General features: G+C 41.1%; 1 protein-coding gene across 4 annotated transcripts; it reads right to left on the reverse strand.

The window, feature by feature from the left end:
• Positions 1 to 5,487: 5,487 nt before the first annotated feature.
• Positions 5,488 to 26,567, reverse strand: Psma3 (proteasome 20S subunit alpha 3). 4 transcript variants are annotated; one of them, XM_040742975.1, is made up of 11 exons: positions 26,301 to 26,456; positions 22,711 to 22,793; positions 17,789 to 17,912; positions 16,417 to 16,518; positions 16,263 to 16,336; positions 13,905 to 13,977; positions 12,409 to 12,474; positions 9,745 to 9,791; positions 6,484 to 6,551; positions 6,126 to 6,190; positions 5,488 to 5,636 (listed from the first exon to the last, which is right to left on the reverse strand). In XM_040742975.1, exons 1-11 carry the CDS (start codon positions 26,319 to 26,321, stop codon positions 5,592 to 5,594), a joined length of 768 nt encoding a protein of 255 aa, XP_040598909.1. In that variant the 5' UTR covers positions 26,322 to 26,456; the 3' UTR covers positions 5,488 to 5,591. The 4 variants fall into 4 exon arrangements, with proteins under 4 accessions (XP_040598909.1, XP_040598910.1, XP_040598911.1 ...); XM_040742976.1 differs by having other exon boundaries at positions 17,789 to 17,907; positions 26,301 to 26,343; XM_040742977.1 differs by lacking the exon at positions 22,711 to 22,793 and having other exon boundaries at positions 17,789 to 17,907; positions 26,301 to 26,567.
• Between the last annotated feature and the right edge of the window lie 838 nt (positions 26,568 to 27,405).

The raw sequence follows: 27,405 nt of genomic DNA on the forward strand, positions 1-27,405 counted from the left end.
TGGGCAAATCTCTGTGAATTTGAGGACAGCCCTGGTCTACGTAGTGAGTTCCAGGCAGGCCAGGGCTCTGTAGAGATCTGCTGCCTCAAAAGAACAAATAACCCCAAAAACTTATTCCCTCCATACATTTCAGTTGGCTTTTGTTTTTTGTTTGTTTGTTTTTGGGTTTTTTTTTTCATGCTTTGCTTTTTGTGAGACAGGATTTCTCTGTGTAGCCCTAGCTGTCCTGGAACTTCCTCTGTAGAGCAAGCTGGCCTCTGCCTTCCAAGTTCTGGGATTAAAGGTGTGTACTACCACCAGCCCAGTTATGCCATTTCAAGTGTCATAGCTTAAAAATTTAGATACAAAGCAATTGCACCTAGAAAGGCTTTTAATTGTTTAGCAGTAGGAAAAGAAGTCTTGAGAGTCAGCCTCTATGTTAGTCTGTGGTATGTTTGATAATATGTTGCTGAATCACCAGTGGATTTATATTTAGTTATCTCAGATACTTCAATAATCACAAGAAAAAAATCCTCTCAAGCCAAATATAGCTGTTTTTCAAACACATTCTCATTTTTTATATGACATTATAACGTGCTTCCAGTGTCTGTAAACTTTGGTGGATCTGTTATTGTATTGGTCAGAAGGTGCAGGGAGGGGATTTTATGTAATGAAGCCATCTTCCTGTGTCATGATAATGAAACCAAATTTGCTGGTTTTCTCCCAAGTTTAAAGTTCTGCATTTTATCACAGTCAGAAAGAACTAGGCTGTTCCCAGTAAATACTTCAGCCACAAATTTTGCTTCTCTTTTGCCACTGTGTACTTCCTGTTTTGTCAGTTTCCATTTAGGGAAGAGAATGGATTTTAGGGTAAGCTAGTTTGAGCTTCACATTTAAAACTTGTGAAGTTCACTTGGAAGCCACCCATCCCAATGTCTGGGGAGTGGAGGAGGGCAGTGCTTCATTTCTCCAACAGAAAGTTGCTGTCTCACAAAGCTTCCTTAGGCTTTGTCATGAGACTTGAATAGGGAATAGAAACTTGCCAGTCCTTTAGGCTTTCCATATTAAACGTATTTGAGTTTGTGAATGATTATGTTCCCAGTGAAGGATCTGTCTTGCTTCTAGTAGACTTCATAAACTTGTAAGAACTGCATTCTGCTGCATTTGCTCCACTCGTAGCAGGTACAAGTCAAAGTTCATAGGATAATCAGAATGCAAATCTTTTGAATGTGAGTCACAGTTGAGTCACTGTGAAGTACATTTGCAACTGACACAGTGAGTTGCAATTCATCACTCACCTAGCAAGCTGTTTGTTAGTAGATGTCCACAGAACCTGTTTTTGCTGCAAACCAAACGCTTGCCTTGCTGTCCAGATTTCAACACCATTTACAATGGTGGACCAAAACTCCTTAAAATTTTTTCATAGACTGAATTAAACTGGTCTACATTAAGTGAATACTTTTTCTCCTTAGCCTGACCAAAAAAAAAAAAGTACTTTTTAATCCCTAACCATTAATGACCAATAATGTAATTTACTCCTGGCCTCCTGTCCACCTTCAAGTTCCCCGGACACCCTTGCAGTACCCCCTTGGGAGCACCTAGGTTGAATGAAAGTATTTAAACTATTTTGCTATTAATTTTCTACTAGGTATTTCTCCCTTTTTTCTACTTATGTACTCTTACTTGTGAAATACATTTTTCATAAAGCTACATGAAGGTTGTTTTCCCAAATATCCACCATCTTTACCTGTTTTACTGTATGTTTTAACTTAATAAAAAGCATTATCTGTTAAACTTTTTCTGGTATCTTCTGTTGCCTTCTTTTAATGTGATTGATTTTGAGCTCCCTTGTAATACACACTTGTCATTCTACTACTAAAGAGGCTGAAGCAGGAGTACCACCTGGCTACAGACTCTGTTCTAAAATAGCAGCAGCAATAAAAAAAGCAAAGCAAAGCTGGGCAGTGGTGGTGCACGCCTTTAAACCCAGTACTCGGGAGGCAGAGGCACAGGATCTCTGTGAGTTCGAGACCAAGCCTGGTCTACCGAGCGAGTTCCAGGACAGGCTCCAAAACAATACAAAGAAACCGTGTCTCAAAAAAAAACAAAAACAAAAAAAAATCAAATCAAATATTATATGGTAAGAACTTCAAGAGGACCTTAAGCCATTCTCTGAGCTCTTTTCTCTCAATCGTAGTACTTACCTTAATCCTGTACTAAATAATTTCTGTTAAACCCAAACTCATCAGAGAGATCAATGATTCTCAAATATTAGTGTGTTCAAAAGAATTATATCAGGTATTTATTCAAAAAGGCCCATAGCTGAATTCAGGTCTTTAAAGAATTCTAAAGTTGGTTGTTTGGAAACCATACATCCCTCTCATCTCAGGTAAAGCACACATTTGTAGCTGACTATATACATACAACTTACATATATACAATAATATACATCTTTGTGATGGTCCTTGGTAGAGGTTATAAAAGTCTGCTTTTTTCAGAGAAAAAGATCTTGACATTTTTAAAATCTAGTTGGCAGTGGTATACATTGTAGACATCCAGGTATTCTCTTAAAATTTTTTACTACTGTCTATTAATGGTCAAAGGTGTGTCAACTAAGGATATATATATTACTTTACTAAAATTTTTGTAATTTGTATTTTTTTCTATCTGTATGAGGTTTTCTTTTCCTCTGCATGTATGTCTCTGCATGCCTGGTACCCAAGAATGCCAGAAGAGAGCATTGGATCCCTTGGAGCTGGATTTACAGATGGTTGTGAGCCATCTGAGGTGGGTGCTTAGACCTGAACTCTAGTCCTCTGCAAAAGTGGCAAGCACTCTGAACTGCTAAGCCATCTCTAATTCCCAGTTCCTACTCTTTTCAGAAAAATGTTTTTATGTGAGCCACGAAGATTAATAGTAATTTATGCTTGAAGGAGTGAGGTTTTTAATGTTTAAATATATGAAGCTTAGTAAATATACAATCGTCTATTGTATAGCACATACATAGTATAAGTTGAATAAACAGTAGATACAAACCGAATCAAAGATAGTAAAATATCTTGAGTTATGAGAATGGCTCTTTTATTTTCCCTGTAACTTTTAAAAAATACCCTAATTGCCAGGTGGTGGTGGTGGTACAAGTCTTTAATCCCAGCACTCAGGAGGCAGAGACAGGCAGGATCTCTGATTTCAAGGCCAGCGTGGTCTAATTCCAAGATAGACTTCAAAGCTTCAGAGAAACCTGGTCGGGGGGGGGGGGGGGAACGATGACACAAACCACCCCTACAATAGCCTAATTAGAGGGATCAAGATAGCAACAGTGATTTCATCAGTATGAGCCTTCTTAGAATATTTCATTTATAAAGGGTAAAAGTCAGTTTGTCTTATTTCAAGCCTGAGTGAAGTTGAATTAGAGGCAGATTAAAAAAAAAAATTTAGCCACGTGTGGTATTACATAGTATACTTTTGTTTTCCAGACAAGGTTTCTCTGGGTAACTGCTCTGACTTGACTGTCCTGGAATTCACTTTGTAGACCAAGCTGGCCTCAAACTCAGAAATCTCCCTGCCTCTGCCTCCTGAGTGCTGGGATTAAAGGTCCATGCCACTACTGATCAGCACATTTTTTTAAGATTGATTTATTTATTATGTATACAGTGTTCTGCCTACATGTTTGCAGGCCAGAAGAGGGCACCACATCACTATAGAAGGTTATGAGCCACCATGTGGGTGCTGGGAATTGAACTCAGGACCTCCAGAAGAGTAACCAGTGCTCTTAGCCTCTGAGCCATCTCTCCAGCCCCTGACCAGCACATTTTTAATCCCATCACTCCACTCGAGAGCTAAAGGCCTTTGTGTTGTTTCAGGTGCCAATATCAAGGTGATTTCTGGTCATAAGTTATTTACTCAATCTGAATATAAATATTGTCTATATTCATGTCAAATTAGAATGTGCCACTTTTCCCACAAAAGGCCAGTTATTCCTCAGTATCCATACATTAAGTTATGATTTGCTTTCATAACAGCTATAGTTAAGATGAATCTATTGATCTTAATATTGATCTCTTATGGTATTTATAGTAGCTTATAATTAACTGCTAAAACAAAGGTTTCTTTAGAACCACTTAAAAATGGTTATTAGGTACACGTAGTGAATTTAAGATGTATCAACAACACAGCAAAACTCATGTTCCATTAGTGCTTAAAGTAGTTAAGAACACACAGGACAGCTGGGCATTGGTAGCTCACGCCTTTAATCCTAGCGCTTGGGAGAGAGGCCAGCCTGGTCTACAAAGCGAGGTCCAGGACAGGCTCCAAAACAATACAGAAACCCTGTCTTGAAAAAAACCACAAAAAACAAAAGCAGGACTAGACATGTTTTATATACTGACCTAGATGTAGTCAATTTCTCTGAAAATAGATAAAGTCAACCAACACATCTGTCAATTTGGGTTAAATGCATAGATTGTAAAATCTAGCACATAGAAGCCATGATGATGAAATTTTCTTGAGTTGATTGCATATTAGTTAAGATGGTAAATTGATGTACTTAATCCACGTAAGTGTTCCAAATCTAGCAGTACCACATATCACTAGTTTCTTTGGAAAGCCTAGGAATTGAACTGGGCACTATTAACGTAAATTGGTAGGTATACTTGGTCTGAATAAAAATTCTTCCTCCTCCAGATAGTTATGACCTTTTTTCGTTATAATACTGACAATACAATGCCCTGCTAGGAATCAGCCCTAGTGCTACATGTACACTAGATGTAACCGGGTTTTATTAAAACAGTATGAAGGGATTAGGTTGTGTCAAGCATATTGAGATGATTGAATAGAAACTGTTAATCCATAAGGTCCACTCTTCATTACTATAAAGGAAAAAGCAAAATTGTTTACCCTAATTATAAATGTAGCTTTCATCTACTAAACTGGATTTTTTTACACAAAGGCCTCTATAGTTCAAGAGGGCTAGAGATGGCTCAGTGGGTAAGAGGACTTGTTGCTTTTACAGAGGATTAGGTAGTCTCCAGCACCCATACATAGTCTTGCATAGCCATTACTCTAGTTCCAAGAAATCTAAAATCCTCTTGTGACCTCCATGGGCACCATGTACAGGCATGGTACATACACATATGCAAAAACAAAATTAATCTAAAACTTTAAATTCTAGATAAGACAGAATGTAATTTTTTTATTGCTTTGAGACAGGGTTGCTCAGTGTAGCCCTGGCTATTAAGTAACAACTTGCTTTGCCCCCTATTACTAGGATTAAAGGCATGCATCATGCCCAGATAACACTAAGAACACAAACACATTTTTATTTATTTATTGGTGTTTTGGCTGCATGTGTGTCTGTGTGAGTGTCAGAAGCCCTGGAACTGGAGTTACAGACAGGTGTGACCTGCCATGTGATTGTTGAGAATTGAACCTGGACCCTCTGGAAGAACCTCTGAGCCATCTCTCCGGCCCCACCACTAAGAATTCTTAATCAAACATGAATACAATGAATGTTTATAAGACAAAAATTTAATGAAAACTGGTATGTGATCCATGGTGCTAGTAATATGAAACTGTCACAGAAATGTAATACAGAAGAGATGATGAAGAAAATATTACATATTATCATCATCTGATTCATCTTCTTCCTTCAAAGATTCCTGTTAAAAGAAAAACAGTATTTTAAGTTTTTCATCTTGTTACATCATATAGAACTTGCAATTTAAACTTCTGTAACTACAAACTCTGTAATTTATACCTTAAAAATACTATCTTGGCTAAGCAGTGTTGGCCAGTCCCTTAAACCCAGCACTTGGGAGGCAGAGGCAGGAGGAGGTCTGTGAGTTCGAGACCAGCCTGGTCTATAAGAGCTAGTTCTAGGACAGGTTCTAAAACAATACAGAGAAACCCTGAATATAAAAGCATTAAATGTGTGTGAGGGCTTAGAACTCAGAGGTCACTTGCATCTGCCTCCTAAGTGCTGGGAGCACCACCACACCTGGCAAAGTTGGAATTTTCAAGAACTTTTTTTTTTTTAACTAGGACAACTCTAACCCCCCCAAAGGTAACCTTAGTTCACACATCAACTAAGTGACCTAATGACTCAGTCCATGAGAGTGTTTACAACAGTGCTTATGCTGTTAACTTACCTTGGCATATTTCTCTGCTTCCTCCCTTATATCTTTTGGAACAATTTCATGTCTTCCTTTAGTTACTGTAGAGTCAAACCATATATTAAAAGTGAGCATTTTGATTTGCAATACCATTCACTCTCCCTAGTCTACAAGAAGTTGAGGTTCATTTTTTTGTTTCCTCCCCCAATACTCCAGTCTTCCAAGTTGAGCTAGCTTGAAGATAACAGTAAGTATGACAAGGAAATAAAACACCGTGTAGATGTTTCAATGAGAAGTATTCACCACACTGGTCAGTTACTTCATAGAACGGTTACATTAAATCATCTGAACGTACAATGAATTCTAGAACACATAAAAGTCAAATGTAACTTACATTCACCAACCCAGCTGAGCTCCAGTTCAAAAGCTTTATCCTTAACTTCATCGTGTACTATATAAATTCTATAAGAGAAAAGAAGACATTAACACCAAGACAAGTTCTAGGAACACTGAATACAAGACAGACATTTCATGCCTGATGTTATCTAGTTTGAGCATTATAAAAGACAAATTAGGGGCTTTCAAGACATCTTGGTGGTAAGAGCATTTGGTTCCCAGCACCCACAGGATGCTGACTTATAAACCATCTGTAACTCTCTTTCCAGGGTATCCAACACCTTCCCTGGCCTCCTTGGGAATCATATACACACATGGTACATGCAAGTGAAATATTTAGACACAGAAAATAAAAAATTCTTAAAATGGCAAATCCCTACAAATATTGACATGCCTCTATTAGTCAAGTTCAGTTTGTTTATTTTTCCTTGGTTTTTCAAGACAGGGTTTCTCTGTGGTTTTTGGAGGCTGTCCTGTAACTAGCTCTTTTAGACCAGGCTGGTCTCAAACTCACAGAGATCCTCCTGCCTCTGCCTCCAGAGTGCTGGGATGAAAGGCAGCCACCACCACCCAGCAAGTTCAGTTTATTTTGATACTGCTTTAAAGCTTCAAATAAAAAAGCCATCTCCGACAGAAAACAAGCTCAAGTTGGAAAGGCCATCATGAACTGTGTGTGTGCTTTTTCAAGATGCCCATTTTTTTCTATTAAACAAATATTCCAAAAACTAACCAATAATTTAAACCCCTTTCCAAATTAGTTAAATGCCACTATAGCTAGTTGTTATAATGTAAACACATTACAAACTTACAAACAATAAAGCATGTAACCAGTTACAGTAACAGTATAAACAACTGAGTATCAGCTGACAACAATGGTTAGTACCTACAGTCAGTCCCAGGAGGCAAAGGAAGATTCTAGCTACAAATTAACACCCCTTCCCAAACAAACAAAAGAAAAACAAAAGATATCCAATCAAATTCTCCTTACACTAACTTTGGAGTCTCTGTGAAAGCCTTGTTATATACTACTGCAAGAGAGTATCTTAGTTACAGGATGAAAGGATGGCTTCCTGATAGGGAACGAACAGTTATCTACCACTTATACAAAAGTATAAAAGGTGCCAAAGGGCTCCCAATAGGAACTTCAAAAGACTGCTTCAGTGAAAGAAACTGGATTGTATCATATTCACACTATTTTAAGGAAATTACTTTCACTTTCCAATGTAATATAGCTCTTAACTGATACAAAAAGCACTGCATGCAAGGAACACTTACAAGTATGGATTTATGGACTGAAGGGTATAGTGCGTGACTTTGTGTCTGTCACACTACAGCTTCCATGATATTCTTTTTTTCCCCTTTTAAATTTTATTTGAGAGGAGGCTGCAAGGGCAGAGGGTGAATAAGGGATGGGGAGATGAATGGGACTGGGATGCATCATGTAAAATGCATAAACATCAATAATAAGTTAAGCCGGCCTCAAACTCAGAGATCCATCTGACTCGACCCCCCTGAGTAGGCATGCACCACTATACCTGCAAGTTAATTCCTCTTTTTGAATTACAGCCACCTGGTGTTCTGACTTTTATTGCTTAGTATTTCAAAACTTGTTATCTGGACTCACTCTATACCTGTAATATAAATCCTGTTGTCTTAATTTTAAAAGTTTTGCTAAATCCGGGCGTTGGTGGCGCACACCTTTAATCCCAGCACTCGGGAGGCAGAGACAGGCAGATCTCTGTGAGTTCGAGACCAGCCTGGTCTACCGAGTGAGTTCCAGGACAGGATCCAAAACAACAGAGAAACCCTATCTCGAAAAACCAAAAAAAAAAAAAAAAGTTTTGCTAAAAGAATATAATAAACCTGAAAAGATTCAAACAGCAGCTGGTCTTCACAAGCCAGCCTGTTTAATCCCATGCAGAGACAACTACAAACCTACAAAAGAAAGTTAGTGAGGCTAAGTGTGTGGCTCACTGTCAGAAAAGGGTCAGTATGTGATAGTCCCATGTTCTATTCTAGCAACACATATACCCAGTGTTTAGTGTTTTATAACAAACATACTGTAGAGCCGGGCGTTGGTGGCGCAAGCCTTTAATCCCAGCAGGGGCTGGAAAGATAACTCAGCAGTTAAGAGCACTGGCTGCTCTCTCCATCTCATACTCTGAACTTTGATCTTAAACAAGCCTCTGCCCTGATGCCTACTCACACCATGATCCCAGAAACACAGCTGCTAAAATAAATCAAGGCCTTGAGCCTCTGTCCCTCAGCTTTCAGAGCCAGCAACAAGGTACAAGGCCAACAACTATGACCCCTTCCCCAGTGAAGAGTTCCCAGGGTGTCATGGTCTCCCCTTACATTAGCCACTGTACAAGTTCTCCCTCCCAGAGAAACATTGGTTAGGGACCTACTAGAGGTGCAGGAATTAGAATAGGGTTTGTGGACTGCACAGCCACCCTCAACAATCCTGTACACCCTCCAGGAGCCTGGAGGAGGTAGTTGGTTGGAAGAAGTAACCTCAAAAAAAAAAAAATTTATGCCAGGCAGTGGTGGCAAATGTCTTTAATCCCAGCACTGGGGAGATAGAGGCAGGCAGATCTCTGTGAGTTCGAGGCCAACCTGATCTACAAAGCTACAGAAACCCTGTCTCCAAAAACAAACAAAAAATTAATAGCTCTGTCAGGGCAGGAAGGCCCTCCAGGATTAGTTACACCATAGTGACCCTGACACACCTAACTGCATGCCTAGATGCCAGATGGGCAGCAGTGGCCCAGCTGCTGCATTGCTTGTGCACAGATGTGCTCAGACAAACACCATGAGACTGTAGGGTTAGAGGTGGGCATCACAAGGGTCAGGAAGACTGCCTCGAAGTGGAACAGCAGGGGTCTCTAGTTTGTCACAAGATATTTCTCTACCCCATTCATTACATGAAAATGTGCCTTTCCAGGCACAAGCCTTTAATCCCAGACATAGAAGCAGGTGGATTCTCTTTTGATTTCTAGAGCATCCAGGGCTATGTTGTGAAACTTTTGATTCTAAATAAAAATAAAAACGTATCTTCAATATGGTCATGCTAGGGGTTTAGCTCAGTGGTACAGCACATGCTTAACATAGATAAAGCCCTGAGTTCAATTCCCAGTACACACCCTATATACAAAAACATTTTCAAACATAATAGCCTCTTAAGAATTAATGTATACAGCGATTAGGTCTAGTAAGATTTTTCTTTTTAGATGGCAGATAAAAGTTTCAAACAACTTACATTTTTGCAACTTCTTTAACTACATCACGGCAAGTCATTTCTTTCATCTACAAGAAAAGCATACTAATTAATTTTGTGTAATGTATAATACCAAGAATGATGTTGCACACCTTTAATTGCAACTCTTGGGAGGCACACAGTCAGATGTCTGAGAATCCAAGTCCAGCCTGGTCAACACAGCAAGCTCCAGGACTGCCAGGGCTGTATATAGACCCTGTCTCCCCCTCCACCCCCCCCAAAAAGAGAAAAGTGTAAGCTATTTCCCTATTTGCATAACACGGTATTAATTACCAGTGCTCTTTTACTTTAGGATTGGGCTAACCGGAGGATATGAACTGACAGGTGGTTGTTGAGAACTGATCCTCTGCAAGAGCAGTAAATGCTCTTGACCACTGCACCATCTCTACAGCTCCAGGGACAATTGTTTTGGTTTGGTTTTGGGGGGGGAGAGATTCGCTGTGTAGGCTTGGCTGTCCTGGAACTCACTCTGTAGACCAGGCTGGCCTGAACTCAGAGACCCATCTGCCTCTGCCTCTGCCTCCTGAGTGCTGGGATTAAAGGTGCACACCACTTCCACCCTGCATGACAACTTTTAAGATATCAAGAATTAGCCAGGTGGGCCGGGTGTTGGTGGCGCACGCCTTTAATACCAGCACCTGGGAGGCAGAGGCAGGCAGATCTCTGAGTTCTAGGCCAGCCTGGTCTACAGAGCGAGCTCCAGGACAGCTTCCAAAACAATACAGAGAAACCATGTCTCGGGGAAAAAAAAAAAAAAAAAAGAAGAAGAAGAAGAAGAATTAGCCAGGTGGTGGTCCAAAACTCTAATCCTAGCGAGGCAGAAACAAGCAGATCTCTGTGAGTTCAAGACCATCCTGGTCTACAAAGTGAGCTCCATGAAAGCCAGTACACTTACACAGACAAACCCTGTCCCCCCCCCAAAAAAACCCAAAAAGATGTAATTAAGTTGTTAAAAGAATTATGTTTTATATGTGATATAATTAAAAGGATTTATTTCCTTGATTTCATGGAAGATAAAAACATAGAAGAAAAGTAGGAAGAAGGAAAAAAGTAAAGTGAGAAGCCAAAGGCAGGTGAGATGGCTGAGCGGGTAGCGAATGCATATACCACCACCCCGGGTACTTCCACATGCACACCATGGCACACGTGCTCAAAGCTGATGTCCCCACCAGAGCTACACAGTGACACTGAACTCAAACACAAAATAAAAAACACTGTCTACATTAGAAATCACTCACTGTTCCTTCAGTAAAGAATTAGAAATCAGGAGAAACATCTAGTTGACTGTTCAGCTGAGGAGTCTGAATACTGTAGGCATCAGAAGAACGAGCTAGTGTGATAGCATGCACCTGTGATGGAGGCTTAAAAAAGTGTTTGAGTGCTGGGCATTGGTGGCCCATGCCTTTAATCCCAGCACTGAGGAGGCAGAGGCAGAGGCAGGCGGATCTCTTGAGTTCAAGGCCAACCTGGTTTACAGAGTGAGTGCCAGGATAGGCTCCAAAGTTACACAGAGAAACCCTGCCTTGAAAAACCAAAAAAAAAAAAGTGTTTGAGCAAACCAATTTTCATTTTTCAGATACTAAAGTAATGAAAGATTACCTTATGATACAAGATTTAATTATGTTATCTTTCAAAGAGATTCATTAATATTTTGTTTGTTTTCTGTTTAGGACCAACACCCATGTTGGCCTGAAATTCTAGCTCCAGAGAAGGTGACAATTTCTTCTGGCCTCTGTACGCAACTATTTATTCATAAGTGTACATTCCTGGGCACATAATTAAAAGTAAAAATTTTGAAACTTCACCTAACAAAAGAAGACAACAGTCAGAGTATTTGGGAAAATAAAGCTTTTAAGAAAATATTCTATACTAATAGATAAACATCTAGTTTATGGTTAACAAAAAGTGGGTATTTTTAATCTGAGACAAGATCTTAATGTTTGGCCCAGATTGGTCTCTAAAGTTGGAGCAAATTCTTCTGAATCCCAGGATTACAGGGGTGCACCAATAAGCCACATTCAAAGAGCAAGTTGTAAACTTCATGCTTTCTTTAGCTTTAGGCACAAAGTTGGGAAAAGCACTTGAGCAGACACCAAGATTTTAAAGATAAAAGCTGTGTCTAACGACAAGATGTAGGAGAAAAGCCAAAAAACTTTTTTTTAATTGCAGTTGACCTAAGAATGGAATTCAAGATATATAGATAAATTTGTTTGGGGGCTGGAAAGATGGTTCAAAGGTTAAAAGCATTTGATGCTCTTACAGAGGGACCCAGGTTCAGTTCCACAACACCTACATGGTGACTCACAACAACCACTAACTCCAGTTCCAGGGAACCTGATGCCTTCCTTCTTTCAGGCCTCCTTAGGTACTAGACACACGACAAAATACACAGACATTTACACTGGCAAAACCCTCATACACAAGAAGCAAATCTTTAAAAAGTTCTGCAATTTTTTCCTCGTTTTTACAGAAGGAATAAAAATCATGGAAGGATACAGGATACAAGTCACAGATAATGTGTTACAAGGTTTCCTATTGAGCCAGTTAACGTGACAAAGTTTCTAAACATCAGGCCACATGATATTGTTGGACTAAGAGATCTGTAAATCCCACTTCTATCAAAACCCAGAATTCAAGATACTTTACCTGAAGCTTTTCTATTTCTGTCTTTGCAGCTTGCCTGGCTTTGCCAATGGCACAGCCCCAATAGCCCTGTGTAAAATGAGAGAAAGAAAAGTCAATTAGTATACAGTTACTTAATATCATTAATAGTTACTATTTAGTCTTTCATTTGCTAGCTGTGGTGGTGCACACCTATAATTCCAGCACTTAGGTCACAGAGTCAGGTAGATCTCTGGAATTGGAGACCAGTCAAGACAACATGGTGAGACTCTTGTCTCAAAAAAAAAACAAAAAAACAAAAAAACAAAACAAAATCAAATTAAAGAAATAAAGAAATAGCCAAACACGTGCCAGGCGTTGGTAGCACATGCCTTTAATCCCAGCACTCAGGAGGCAGAGGTAGGCGGATCTCTATGAGTTCGAGGCCAGCCTGTTCTACAAAGTGAGTTCCAGGACAGCCTCCAAAACAATACGAGGAAACCCTGTCTCGAAACCCCCCCAAAAAAAAGAAGAAGAAATAGCCAAATACATTCACATCTATGTCAGGAATCCTGAAATAGCAAGCCTAATTCCAGAAGAGTCTAAGTTGGGGCTGGATAAGTGGCCCAGTGTTCTAGAGCACTTGCTGCTCTTGCAGATGCTATGATCAATTCCCAGCACCCACATGACTGTTTACAAACACCATTAAGTCCAGCTCCAAAGGGATTCAATGCCTTCTACTGACCGAGTACCAAGCACACACAAGATACACATACATACAGACAAAACATACACGAAAATAAAATGAGTAAATCTAATTCAAAACTTTAAGTTGGTTCCCACCCCTGTGCTAGATTTCCAACCCAAAGCCTTGAAAATGCCAGTCAACTGCTCTACCACTGAGCAGTAAACTTTGCCCTATATTCAGTACATAATACAATGATGAGATAGTCACATACGTACTCAAAAAATGTTACCAGGTAGTTCCTGTAAAGAGCACCCTGAAAGCCAGTCATAAATGTTCTCTACTTCATAGCAATATGTTCATTAATATAAAAAAACTACTTTCCTCAAATGAATTTTGGTTACTTATTTATCCCCACCCCCAGACAGGGTCTCTGTGTGCAAGAGCCCTGGCTGTCCTGGAACTCAGAGGTCCGCCTGCCTCTGCCTCCTGAGTGCTGGGATTAAAGGCGTGTGCCACCATGGCCCGGCTTTATTTTTTAAATGCTATGGAATGAAGCCAAGGCCTCATACATGCTAGGCAAGCATTAAAGATTATGCTATACCCAGGTGTTTCTTTTACTCTGAGTCTTTTAATCTTTAGTAAGCTGTCAAGATCTTTTTGTGATGGCTCAGGCTAGCCTTGAATATGTAATTCTCCTGCCTCTCCTCCTCAAGTAGCTGAGACTACTGGCCTCCATCACTATGTCCAGTTTTAACTGAGTCTAAACAAAATTTGAAACAATGCAAATGAGATAAGCAATAATGAAATATCATTTAACTACAATAGAATTTTAAATAATTTAAAATTTACTCACATATGAAACCCCCGACGGATCAATCATATAAAGCTGTGCACCATCATTCGCACTGTAAGACCCTAACATGAAACTGCATAAAAACAAACAGTTTACAACATGGCTCTAAGTACCATTATATATAAGACCACTGTGATGAAACTGTAGTTAGATTTTCTCTGATAAATTAGTAAGAAACATAATTTACAGTTCTTCGATAAGACAGCTTCAGTAAAAACTAGTATTAAACTACAGTTTTCAAATTCCATGTGACTTGTTTAGTCAACCTTTCTTAGGAAGCTTTTTATTCTGCAGTGTCAGAAATGGAGCAAAAGGAGTGAGGGTGTGTAGTGAGAAAACCGCTATAGGGCCTGATGAGCAAAGTTACTACACAGTAAAAGGCTAACGGAACAAACTGTGGTGAAAAGCAACCTTCATTTTATTTCCCAGCATTCCTCTAGTCTGCAATGGTCAGAAATGGCTCAGTGTTTTTATATGCTCAACAAATTAAAATTACGTTTGGTAAATGATCATGAATTGCCAATTTTCTGAAACTCTTTTCTTTTAAAGAAATCAGCCTTAAAACAACCTAAAAGCCAACCATCCCAATCTGTGCCCAGCTTTTCCCTATTCAAACCAATGCAATTCTTTCAGACTATAAATCTGATTATCCTTTAAAAACCCTTCAACATATCCTCTCCTGAAACCCTTTACTTTGGAGCTGTTACACACTAGTCTCTTTGCACATCTGTAGTATCGCTTCTATATACATGTTTACTACCTTTGCACTCCTAGAATTGCCCACATTTCACACCAACATAAGATAGTCTTCACCCATCCCCCCAATATTTCATGTACATTTCCTTGTCACCTCTCTGAAAACAGATCACTCCTTAACTGCCACCCCACTGTGTTCAGTACCAATGACTAGATCCCATCATTTCATTTCTAATGGCTGTTATATCAATGTGACATCTGTCCCCACATTAATGACTGAATTAATGGTACATGCCCAAGAAATCACTCTTCCTAGAAAGGAGCTGATGAGCATGGAACTCAGTTACAATGAGAGGTTTCATGAGTAACCTAAATAAAACCCTTAACAATGCTCTACTGGGGTCTAACACTGGTAATAAGATTCAGGTTGTCAATAGATCTGTCATTTGTCTATTTAAATATGGCGTATAAGCAACTTAAAGGCTGGATAATAAGATACTTAATTGTGATTAAGCATAGCCAGCTAGGTTTTGTTTTCTTTACTTAGAGACAGTCTTTGCATCCCAGGTTGGTCTTAACTATGTAGCTAACAATAATTTCTGACTTCCCCCCTTACCTCCAGAGTATGGAGATTATAGACTACACTACCATGACTAGCTTATGAGTTGTTGGAAAAAGACAGGGCTTTGCTCGTGATACATAAGTACTGAGCTACACCTCCAACCAATAAATTAAATGTCTTCATTTCAAATTTAGTCATAACAGTTCTCCCAAGAATCCTTATTACAATGTTAACACCTATTCTAATTCTTGCTACAAGACAATCCCCTTTCTCCAGCAAATACTTCATCTTAAACAGAAACTGGCTATCCTACATTATGAAATGTGATTTTGTATGGAACCATTATTGCTGACTGCTTTAAAAAAATCCACCTCCATTTAGAACCATTTTATTTAAGTGTTTAAATAGCTGTACCTCATGTCAAGATAGAAAGTACTTGAGTAACAGGGACATAACTGCAGAGAATTTATTATGATTAGATTAAAATCATAATTACAATCACTTTAGAACTAAGATTCCTTTCACCATACAGTTTTTAGGATTTTTTTTTTGGAGACAGGCTCCCTAAGTAGCCCAGCTTGGAACTCACTATGTAGTCTAAACTGATCCTGAACTCAGAGGCAATCCTCTTGCTTCAGCCTCCTGAGGACTGGAATCACAGACATGTACCATCAAATCCAGCTTAAAAGTATACTTTTAAGAGTTGCCTACTACTTCTTGTGAGAATTTATATTTCAGGTGTCTCAGAAGCTAACCCGGGGCACAAGGGAGGTGTCTCAGTGAGCAGAGTGCTTGTTGCACAAACATAAGAACCTGCCCAGAATCCACAGAAAAGAGTGTATGTCTGTAACACTGGCACACTGATGGTACAGATATTAAGAAAAGGAGCCGTGGTAATCCACGCTTTTAATCTCAGCAGAGGCAGGTAGATCTCTTTGAGTTCAAGGTCAGTCTGGTCTACAGAGCAAGTTCCAGGACTGGCTCCATACTAGTGAGAAACCCTGTCTGGGAGGGGAAAAAAAGAAAAGAAAAAAGGCTAATTTGTGGAGAAAAATAACTACTGTATAAATAAGACTTAAAGGTCTCACAAAATTTCATACCTGCAGCCAAAAGGTCTAACAGCACTGTAGAGTGTATAAGCGTGTACATACATGGCCACTCTGTCTGCAAGATGCTGTAATTATGAGGGGAAAAGACTTTATTAATACATTTCCATTACTGTTCAAGAGGTTCTTCAACATATTATCAACTTACTTTTAGAGGAATGTTATAGCCAAAATTAGATCTAAAGTTGGATGCTTCTTCTCTTGCTATGTCTGCTAAGGAACGAGCATCTGCCAGCAGACCTGCAACTGCCTAGAGGAAAAAGAACCAATTTAATAGACAGTATTATAGCAAACCAAAAGGAAAATCATTTAAACATCATCTCTGCTGAAAGGTCTTTAAAAAGCATTTTGATGTTTTAATGTAAGATCATAGCTAATTTGCAACTCAACTGCTCAGTGTTGGGAAGGAACATTCATACCAGAGTTCACGTTCCCAAATTACCACCTCATTGTAAAGAATAAAAAACGAAGCAATGAGCCAGGCGTTGGTGGCGCACGCCTTTAATCCCAGCACTCGGGAGGCAGAGGCAGGCGGATCTCTGTGAGTTCGAGGCCAGCCTCGTCTACAAAGTGAGTTCCAGGACAGCCTCCAAAGCCACAGAGAAACCCTGTCTCGAAAAAACAAAAAACAAAAAAACAAAAACGAAGCAATGGTCAGTCAGGTGGTGGTGGAGCATGCCTTTAATCCAGCACTTGGGAGGTAGGGGCTTGGCTTACACTCAGATGGTTTAGCTATCAAGCCACATGAACTAAGAAAGAAGCCTAAGGAGCTATGTATTTCCCCTTTCACTTTACATCATTTCCTCTTTTTTTGTCCCCAAAGGCATTTATTTATTTTTTATATACTGTTCTGCCTACATGCCATAAAAGGGTACAAGATCTCATTATAAATGGCTGTGAGCCACCATGTGGTTGTTGGGAATTAAACTCAGGACCTGTGGAAGAAGAGCCAGTGTTCTTAATCTGTGAGCCATCTCTCCAGCCCCTTATTTCCGTTTCTCTGTATTGTTTTGGAGGCTGTCCTGGAACTCTGTAGATCAGGCTGACCTCAAACTCACAGAGATCGATCCACCTGCTTCTGCCTCCCGAGTGCTAGGATTAAAGGCATGCGCCACCAACGCCTGGCTATTTCTTCTTCTTATACCTTACTATAAAGTGTTCTGATAACATTTAGTGATAATCCCCATAATGGATACAAAAAGCTTAACATTCTTTGCGTCTCAAATATTTATCCCCCAGTGATCTATGCTGTTAAGATCTCATTTCTGCATACTCTGAATCACTCTCTCTCATCCTAAAGACAACTTGAGTTTCCTTGTCACCAGTAAGGTTATAAAATTGTTTCCTTTTGAATTTGAAGAATGATCAAAACCCAGTAAAAAAATTTTTATTGTGGCTGCTCAAACATTACTACCTTAGTATTAAATGAACAAATTCTTAAAAACAGACTATAATGTATTTTGGTTATATCAAAAGTAATCAGAAAAAAACAAGGTGAACATTTTAAGGTGTGATCTTACCATTCCAACATGTCGATCAACATTAAAAAGCCGTTTGTTGGAGCCTTCTTCATAAAGTTTCGAAAGGACTAATTTTTCTACCCCAAACACAACACCATCTTTACATCTGATCCCAATAGCTGTACTGAAACAAGAAGAAATTTTTCTTAGCTGAAATAGAACATATATAAAAAATAAATAAAATCAAAGGGTTGGATACAGTTCAGTTTGATGGCCTAGTCTGTGAAAGCCCTGGGTTCAAGTCCCAGACTATTAAAAAAAAAAAAAAAAGGTATGTGCATACTTGTAATCCAGCACTTCAGAGATGGAGGTAAGAGGATCAAAAGTTCAAGGTTACGATGTTTTTATTTATGGCAAGTTTATATATGAGTACCTAGAGAGTCAGAGGCCAACCTGGGCTACAAAGCTAATTTTGGGTTGGGCATAACAGTAGTGTTTGCCTATCAGGAATGAAGCCCTTGGTTCAATCCCCGGTACCACAGAGAAGCAGTGCAGAATGATACACAGCTGCAATCCAAGCACTAGACAGAAGAGTCAGAAGTTCAGGGCCATTCTCTGCTAAATAGCAGAGTTGAAGGACAGCCTAAGACACAAGGAACCCTATCTTTTTTGTTTTTGTTGTTGTTGTTTTGAGACAGGGTTTCTCTGTACTGTTTTGGAGCCTGTCGTGGAACTTGCTCAGTAGACGAGGCTGGCCTCAAACTTGTAGAGACCCAGCTGCCTCTGCTTCCCAAGTGCTGGGATTAAAGGCATGAGCCACCAACACCCGGCTAAGGAACCCTGTCTTAACAATACACAAATAATATTTAATATCTAAAACACAGAGAATACCTTTAAACATGTACTTTTTTGTTAAACTTGGAAGCACTTTCTTCAATGTATTATTTTCTGTGTGCGTGCTCTCATACTCACATGCACAGAGGACACTAAGGGAGTGTACTTCTCTCCTTCCACCATGTGGATTTCAGGGATCAAATTCAGAGCTGGTGACATGGAGTCATCTTATCAGCCCACTTTAAAATATTTTAACTAGTTGCAGGCAGTGACAGAACAGGCAGAGGCAGCTGGGCCTCTACAAGTTCGAGGCCAACCTGGTCTACAGAGCAAGTTCCAGGATAACCTGGACTATTTGTTATACAGAGAAACCTGTCTCAAAAAAGGAAAGGAAAAAGCAAAACAAAAAACCCAGAGGCCAGGTATGGTGGCACCCTGTCTCAAACAACAACAAAAAAGTCCTACTATGTTGCCCTTGGCTGGCCTGACTCACAATAATCTGCCTCTTAAGTGCTGGGATTAAACATATGTGCCATGCTACACCAGGTCCAGTGAGATCTGTCTTTAAAACAAAGGTGTATAGCATACACAAAGAAGGCGTACTACATACAAAGTAAAAAGAATGACTAAGTATTTCTCTTTTCATCTGTTTTTATCAATTTTTCTGCAATAAATATGTACCCCTTCTAGTAAATATGCATACCAATAAAATATATGTCCTGTTTCAATTAGAATCTTCTTTTAGTTTTTTTGAGACAGGGTTTCTTTGTGTAGCCCTGGCTGTCCTGGAACTCATAGACATCCACCTGTCTGCCTCCCAAATGCTATGATCAAAGGCGTGCACCACCATCATCAGGCACAACTCAGATCTTAATCTCAAGTAAAATATAGACAAATTGCATGATGTTATGTCAATCTTAATTTCCCTCTTTTACTAGTAGAGAGGGGTACAAGAAGTACAACCATGCTTTGCATATCCTAGGCAGATGCTCTACCACTCCACTCCATTCCTGGTTCTTTTTCTGTTTTTTATTTCATTAATATTGTTATTAATGCTAACATGTAGCTATTATTAATTTTATAAAAAAGTTTCAGGGACTACACTCTGCCTCATGCACACTACACTAAGCATGCACCAGCAAATCTTCAGCTCTGTAGTATCTGTCCTGCTTGTCTTTGTTTTGTGCTAGGGATCAAACCCCAGGGTTTTGTGTGTGTGTGCTAGGCAAACACTTTACCAGTAAACTACATTCTGGGCCCTTTCTAAGTTTTGGGATTTTGTTTTGTTAATCGAAACATGCTTTCTCTGTGTAAAACTCCCTCTGTAGACCAGGCTGGCCTTCAATTCAAGATCCACCTGCCTCTGCCTCCTGAGTGCTGGGTTAGGTTTGCAACACCACCACCCAGCTCTCCTGAGTTTTTCTTAACTTCAGCTGGTTGAACCTGTAGAACTCATGTGTAAAGTGAGCTAACTATATTTACAACTATAAGCTACTTTAATAAATATTAATTATTAGTAGCATTAGTAATAGTGAATAGGTCAGCAACACATATCTGTAATCCCAGCATTCAGAAGACTGAAACCACAAGACTACAAGTTTTAAGGTCTTGGCTATATACTGAATTTGTAAAATAAAATAAAGATCCAAAAATAGGTGGGGCTGTTAAGATGGCTGAGTGGATAACCATTATGCTCCAAGCTTAGTACAAGTTCGACTGTCCAAAACAATTCCACAGATAGTCCCCTGCTCTCTATTAGCGGGCACATGTGCACACACATGAGAACACAAACACATGCACACACACAAACTTTTTCAGGCCAGCACTGTGGCACCTGCCTTTAATCCCAGCACTCAAGAGGTAGAGACGAGCAGATCTCTTAAGTTTGCGGCTAGTCAGTCTGGTCTACAGAGTGAGTTCCAGAACAGTCAGGAAAACGCGCGCGTGAGCGCACACACACACACACACACGTCTGGAAAAAACAAAAACAGAGGACTTTCCCAGTTGGGTGGTGGCACACTCCTTTTAAAAGCACTTAGGAGTAGAGGCAGGTGAGTCCTTTTGAGTCTGAAGCCTAACAATCTAGTCCTTATAAGAACTTTCACAGCTAGGTTCTTCGATGAGAGGAGAAAGACCAAAACATCATGTTTGCCTTTTCATATAACCATCTAAGAGCATACTATCTCTTTACTTCGTGTGTGTGTGTGTGTGTGTGTGTGTGTGTGTGTGTGTGTGTGTGTGTGTGTCTCACTGCAGAAGCCTGTGGAGATAAGAGGTGTGAGATCCCGAGTTGGAGTTTCAGGTGGTTGTGAGCTGCCACGTAGGTGCTGGGAAACAAACTCAGGTCCTCTGTAAGAACAGTACAGTCTTAACTACTAAGCCATCTCTCCAGTCCCCTAAGAACACTTTGATAAAACAGTTATAATCACAGCACATGTATTTCTAGTATAGTCGTTTTAGGCACCTACTTGTATGCCCCTAATTAATTATTTTGGTGTTTCTTAAACTAAACAGGTATTGGCAGTGGCAAAGCACTCTCCTATCAAAACACCCAACACGAGGAAAAAAAAATCACCCTTTGATACAGAACACAATCTTAAAATTATCAACTTAAATGTTTCCTACCTGTTTAAACATCACACCCAGTTTTTTGGGTGCTGGAGGTCAAATCTGGGCTTCATGCATACTACACAAGCAGCAAGCACTCTACCAACTCAACTACATTTGTCTCAAGAGTTTTTTCCTTTGTCTTGGTTTTCCAAGACAGGGTTTCTATGTGTAAAAACCCTGGCTGTCCTGGAACTTGCTCTGTAGACCAGGCTGGCCTCGAACTCAAGAGATCCACCTGCCTCCGGAGTGCTGAGACTGAAGGCGTATGCCACCACCATCTGGCCTCAACAGTTTTCTTAAGATATGTGTGTACACATCCATTGTCTATGTATGTGTCTGTGAGTAAACGTACAGAGAGCAGAAGAGGGCGGCAGTGGAGCCTCAGATCTGCAGTATAAGCAACTACTGGAAGCTAAGCTAGTTAGTGGCACTGGAATCTATACCACCGTCCTCATGATTGTGCAACACACACTCTTAGTCACTGAGTTATCTCTGCAGTGCCAGTTACTTATTTATATAGAAAAAAAAATCTTGCCCGGCAAGATGGTGTACATCTTTAAACCCAGCAGCTGGGAGGAGCTGGGAGGTAGAGGCAGATGAATCTTCTTAGGTCACCCTGGCCTACATATAGAGTTCCAGACCAGCCAGGGCTACACAGTAAGATCTAAAATAAATAAATAAATAAATAAATAAATAAATAAATAAATAAATAAATGAGATGGAGAGCTGGCTCAACGATTAAGAGCACCGGCTTCTCTTCCAAAGGGCCCAGGTTCAATTCCACACCCACATGGCAGCTCACAGCTGCCTCTAACTCCAGTTCCAAGGGATCCAACACCCTCAATACAGACATACATGCAGGTAAAACACCAATGCATATGGAATAAAAATAAAATAGGGGTTGGGGATTTAGCTCAGTGGTAGAGCGCTTGCCTAGCAAGCGGTTCGGTCCTCAGCTCTGGGAAAAAAAAAAAAAAAGACAAAAATAAAGTTGGGCGGCGGCGCACGCCTTTAATCCCAGCACCCGGGAGGCAGAGGCAGGCGGATCTCTGTGAGTTCTAGGCTGGGCTGGACCGACAGCCTCGAAAACAATACAGAGAAACCCTGTCTCGTAAAAACAAAAACAAAAAAAATTTCAAAAATTAACAAGATGGTTTTGGTGGGTAAAAGTGTGCCATGCAAGCCTCAACCCAAGCAAAGGTGGAAGATCTGCACAAGAAAGAGCTCTGGAGAGGACTAATAAAAAGCTGAGATTATGCAAAGCAAGGTGGAGCACACCTTTTATCCCAGCACTGGGAGGCATACATCTGTGAGTTCGAGGCAGACGGGTCTACCAATTGAGCTCCAGGACAGCTAGGGCTGTTACACAGAGAAACTCTGTCTCAAAAACCAAAATAATTTAAATAAAAGAAGTTGAAATTACTTCAGGGTATAGTATCTGTTTATGCTAAAGCAATATACAAATTCTGATTGCCACAACATACAAGAAAGATAATTCCTGCTTAAGACATTCACTCAAATAAAACAGTGTTTCTTACCTACTGTTTTCCACAGCCTTCATTGCATACTCAACTTGAAAGACTCTTCCATCAGGAGAGAATGTAGAGGCTGACAGGTCATACTGACAACAAAGAGCAACAGAAAGTTTACAGAACATCTTTGCCAACAACAGACATACAATTCCTTCCAAATAGCTCAAATACCAGAAATGGCATATCCTAATGGAGAATGCTTTGTTGCTCAGGGATAACTAACTACAGATCTTAGATGTCTTCTACTGAAAAGTAATGGGTCTAAATAACAAGAGATACGGCTCAGCTATTACGGGTACCTGTTTCTGTTGCAGAGGATATGAGGTTGGGTTCTCGAATTTAGAACCATCTGTAATTCCAGTTCCAGGGGATCCAAAGCCCTCTCCTGGCCTCAATTAGGCACATACAGGGTCCACATACATACACTTAACATAAAATACCTATAAAGGTAGTTTAAATAATGGATGCAAATCTTAAGAAAGGTCAGAACTTTTTTACACAAAACTTTTTTTTAAAGTATTGCTGCTGGATATGGTGGCATAGGCTTTTAATCCCAGCACTCAGGAGGCAGAAGCAGCCAGACCTCTGTGAGTTGGAAGCCAGCCTGCTATATAAAGTAAGTTCCAGGACAGCCTGGGTTCCAGGCTATTAGAGAGAAACCCTGTCTCAAAAAAAAAAAAAAAAAAAAAAGAGTATTGGTAAACATTGAAGTCAGATCATTTACATTTGTATCTAAGCCAGGAACCAAGGAAAGATCCTGGTTAAATAAATCATTTATCATTCGCATCTACTGTATTGAGTCACTATGTGGGAATATAAAGACTTATCACCCATTCATAGTCCTTTTATGTTCAAATCAGAGGAACCACAAATCTAGGTGATCAATATATTACAAGTATGATCAAAGACATAAAAAAGCAATGAAAATGAAAGGGAAGGGATATTAGGAATTACCACAAACTGCTTCATCAAGAAAAGCCTTGCTAAGGCACTCAGACCTCAGTGACGAGGAAAGTCACCTATGGTATGAAGAAATTTCCTTATGGAAGGAAGGGATAAATAAGAGTAGCCCAAGCCAAGGAACTGGTGTCATATAAGTGGAGGAGGAACGAGCAAGAATGAGAAAAACCGCCGGGCGTTGGTGGCGCACGCCTTTAATCCCAGCACTCGGGAGGCAGAGGCAGGCGGATCTCTGTGAGTTCGAGGCCAGCCTGGTCTACAAGAGCTAGTTCCAGGACAGCCTCCAAAGCCACAGAGAAACCCTGTCTCGGAAAAAAAACCAAAAAAAAAAAAAAAAGAATGAGAAAAATCTAAAACATGCTAGAGAGCCAAACTAGGTTGGAGGAGGTAGTTTACATTTTATTCTTGATGCAATGAGGTGTAGACACCAGGAGGTGGTATAATCTAATTCACATTGTTTCTTTTACATTTACCTATAGTAGTTGTGCCATTGAGAGGTCAGGGGACAACTTTCCAAAGTCAGTTCTCTCTTCCTACCATGTGGGACCTGGGAATTGAACTCGGCATTGCAGGGATTGAACTCAGCTGTTAAGTCTTGGTGGCAAGCACCTTTATAAAGTAAGCCATTTCACAGGCCCAAATCTAAGCATTAAAGAAAAAAATCACTCTGGCTTGCGCTGAAACAAATTTAGAGGCAACCAGTGTGAGTGTGGAGCTCAGACATTCCAAGCAGTAGTGGCTCTGACTATACAATAAAGAAAGTAACCTTTGGGGACACAACTAAACATAAAACAAAATAAAACATAGTAGAGCTAGGAATGGAGCTCACCTAGCAGGCACATGGTCTAGGTTTAATCCCTAGGTGTGTAAGTACACACACACACACACACACACACACACACACACACACACAGGGAGGGGGCGCTTAGGAATAGATAGCTTTCAGTGTAAAATAAAAAAGCAAAGTCAAATGACCCATTTTCTTTTTCATTTGATCATGAAAACTGGACAATTCACTGAGCTGAAGACTGGAGAAGCCTGTCCAACTAGAGAATTCATAATACTACCTTCCTTAATAACCATTTCTGGCTTCCTGTCTCAATAATGAGCACTTGAGGCTGGCACAGGGGGATGAAGAGTTCTAGGTTAGCCTAGGCTTCCTAGTATGGCCCTGTCTCAAACTCCTCCCGCAGTATTTTTCTTAATCGAATACAGTTAAGATTTGCAACTCAGTGAATTGCCTACTATCTCTTGAGGCCCTGGGTTGACCTTTCCATCTGCCCAGCAGTAGAGAGAAAAAAAAAACCAAATAGACAGAAATGACCAACAGATACTGGTATTTATAACTCTTGAGAGACTTGAAGCCAGGAAACAAACCTTCAACAGTGAAACTTCCTAAGGCTCGGGGTTATTACTTTCATACTGAAATATTTCACATGGAATGTCAGATGACTACCGATGGACGGACGCTAACACTGACACAAAAGCAAAGCAAATTTACTGTGAGGTGTATTACTAAGCGCTAATTCCAAAAACCGTATTACATGACATGAATACTTCAGTACCTCGTAACCACTTAAATCATCCAAACACCAGTAAGTAGATTTAATTCTGAGCATCAAAAAATCTTTTTTTTAAAGACCGGGTCTCTTTATGCTGTCCTGAAACTAACTGTAAACCAGGTTGGCCTCGAACTCAGAGATCCTCCTGTCTCTACATCCCAAGTGCTGTGATTAAAGGTGTGCAACACCACAATCATGGAGGAAACAGGGATAACCAAGAAACCTATTGTTCATTATGTCTCCTGAATGTAATCAACAGACATTCGTTAAGTAGTTTACATATGGCTGGGCGTTGGTGGCGCACGCCTTTAATCCCAGCACTTGGGAGGTAGAGGCAGGCGGATCTCTGTGAGTTCGAGGCCAGCCTGGTCTACGGAGCGAGTTCCAGGACAGCCTCCAAAACATTACAGAGAAACCCTGTCTCGAAAAACCAAAAAAAAAAAAAAAAAAAAAGTCGTTTACATATGGAGACAAAGGAAAAGTGGAGTAAATCACTGCACACGGGGTGTGTTTAGCAAATTAAAAGGCTCAACTTGCAAACCCTCAACACTCTTCACAAAAACCTGAGCACTGAGGCCCCTAGAAAAGCGAACTGAGGAGACAGGCAAAGAAATCATGCGATCGGGCCTTCGCGGTTCTGTCACGACAGGTTTCCAGGGACTGCCCAGCGACCTGAGGCCAGGGGCGGCCTGTGAGTCAGCAGCACCGCAGCCCCGGCACGGGCGGGCCCCGCGCACGGCGGGCTCCAGGCACAACCCAGGCGCTGCGAGCGGCAGGGGCTCGCACCGAGGGGCTCTCGAGGGCCGAACTCGGGCCCCAATGCTCACACTAGGGCAGGCCGCACGCGTTTTCACTTTCGGTTTCCTCGAGCAGCGGACGAAAGTGACTCAGCAACCCGGGCAGGGGCTGCGCGGGGGCGGCCACAACGGGCCCGAAACACCGCAGCGGCCGGGGCCGCAGAGATGAGGACCTGGGACGCGGCGGAGGCCACGGGTCCCCAGGACTCGGGCAGCGCCCGGGCTCCAGCGGCCCGAAGCCCCGCCGACCTGGCGAAGACGGCGCGGAGAGACTCACCCCGGTCCCAATAGAGCTCATGGTGCCGACCCCGGAGGCCGCGCAGCGCTTCCAGGCCTGCAGTGCCGCTCCGCCGCCGCTCACTGCGTAGGCTAGTAACGGGCTCGCCCATTGGCTGCGCTCTCCACCAATAGCCTCTCCTTTTGCGGCTCGTTCGGCGGGCTACGTAGAGGGTGGTAAGAAAGGTGAGGGCGAGCAGGAGGCGCGCGTGCGCAGAAGCCGGAGAGGCGGTTCCTTGGAGAAGCCGGTGGTACTGCAACTGTGATTGTTACTAGAGGCGCTAAGGTCGTCGCCCCCCCTGTTGGTCCGAATGAGCTAGGTTTGGCCACCTGTCCTCAGTAGCCCCGTTACACACCAGAGTACTTAAAAGCCGGAAGGTTTTTATTCCAGGTGGTCTGCCAAGACGTAGGAACTGTGAAATGTGTTTGTGAGAGAAAAGGTGTCCCTCTGACTGGAACCATGCGTCGGTCTTTTTTTTTCACCCGGGATGAAATTACTGGAGAAGTTCCTGTTTCGTGGAGTCATAGTAAAGAGAAGAGCGCAGGTGTTTCTTTTACAATATCTTCATTCCTGCCAGGAAGATTACAAAACTGCATTAGAAAAGGCTAAAACGGCCGGGCGGTGGTGGCGCAAGCCCTTAATCCCAGCACTCGGGAGGCAGAGGCAGGCGGATCTCTGAGTTTGAGGCCGGCCTGGTCTACAGAGTGAGTTCCAGGACACCTCTAAACAATACAGAAGAAAGAAAGGAAAGGCTAAAACGCTGGGCAGTGATGGCGCACGCCCTTAATCCCAGCATCAGGGAGGCAGAGGCAGGTAGATCTCTTGAGTTCGAGGCCAGCCTGTTCTACAGAGAGCGAGAGAGAGAGCGAGAGAGAGAGAGAAAGAGCGAGAGAGAGAGAGAGCGAGAGAATTGAGGGGTGGAGGGCAACAGATAAATCAGAGATGTGGACCTGACCTTGTAGTTTGTAAATCAAACAGCAGAAGCATTTTAAAATCCTGAAGACTTTAATTTTACATAGCCAGAGAACATTTTACAGCATGGTGATACAGATCTATCACCTTACTCAGAAGGCTGTAACAAGGCTGGCCAGTCCATAGCCAGCTC

This window comes from Mesocricetus auratus, unplaced genomic scaffold (assembly GCF_017639785.1).
Source record: "Mesocricetus auratus isolate SY011 unplaced genomic scaffold, BCM_Maur_2.0 Super-Scaffold_15014, whole genome shotgun sequence".
NCBI classification, from domain to species: domain Eukaryota; kingdom Metazoa; phylum Chordata; class Mammalia; order Rodentia; family Cricetidae; genus Mesocricetus; species Mesocricetus auratus.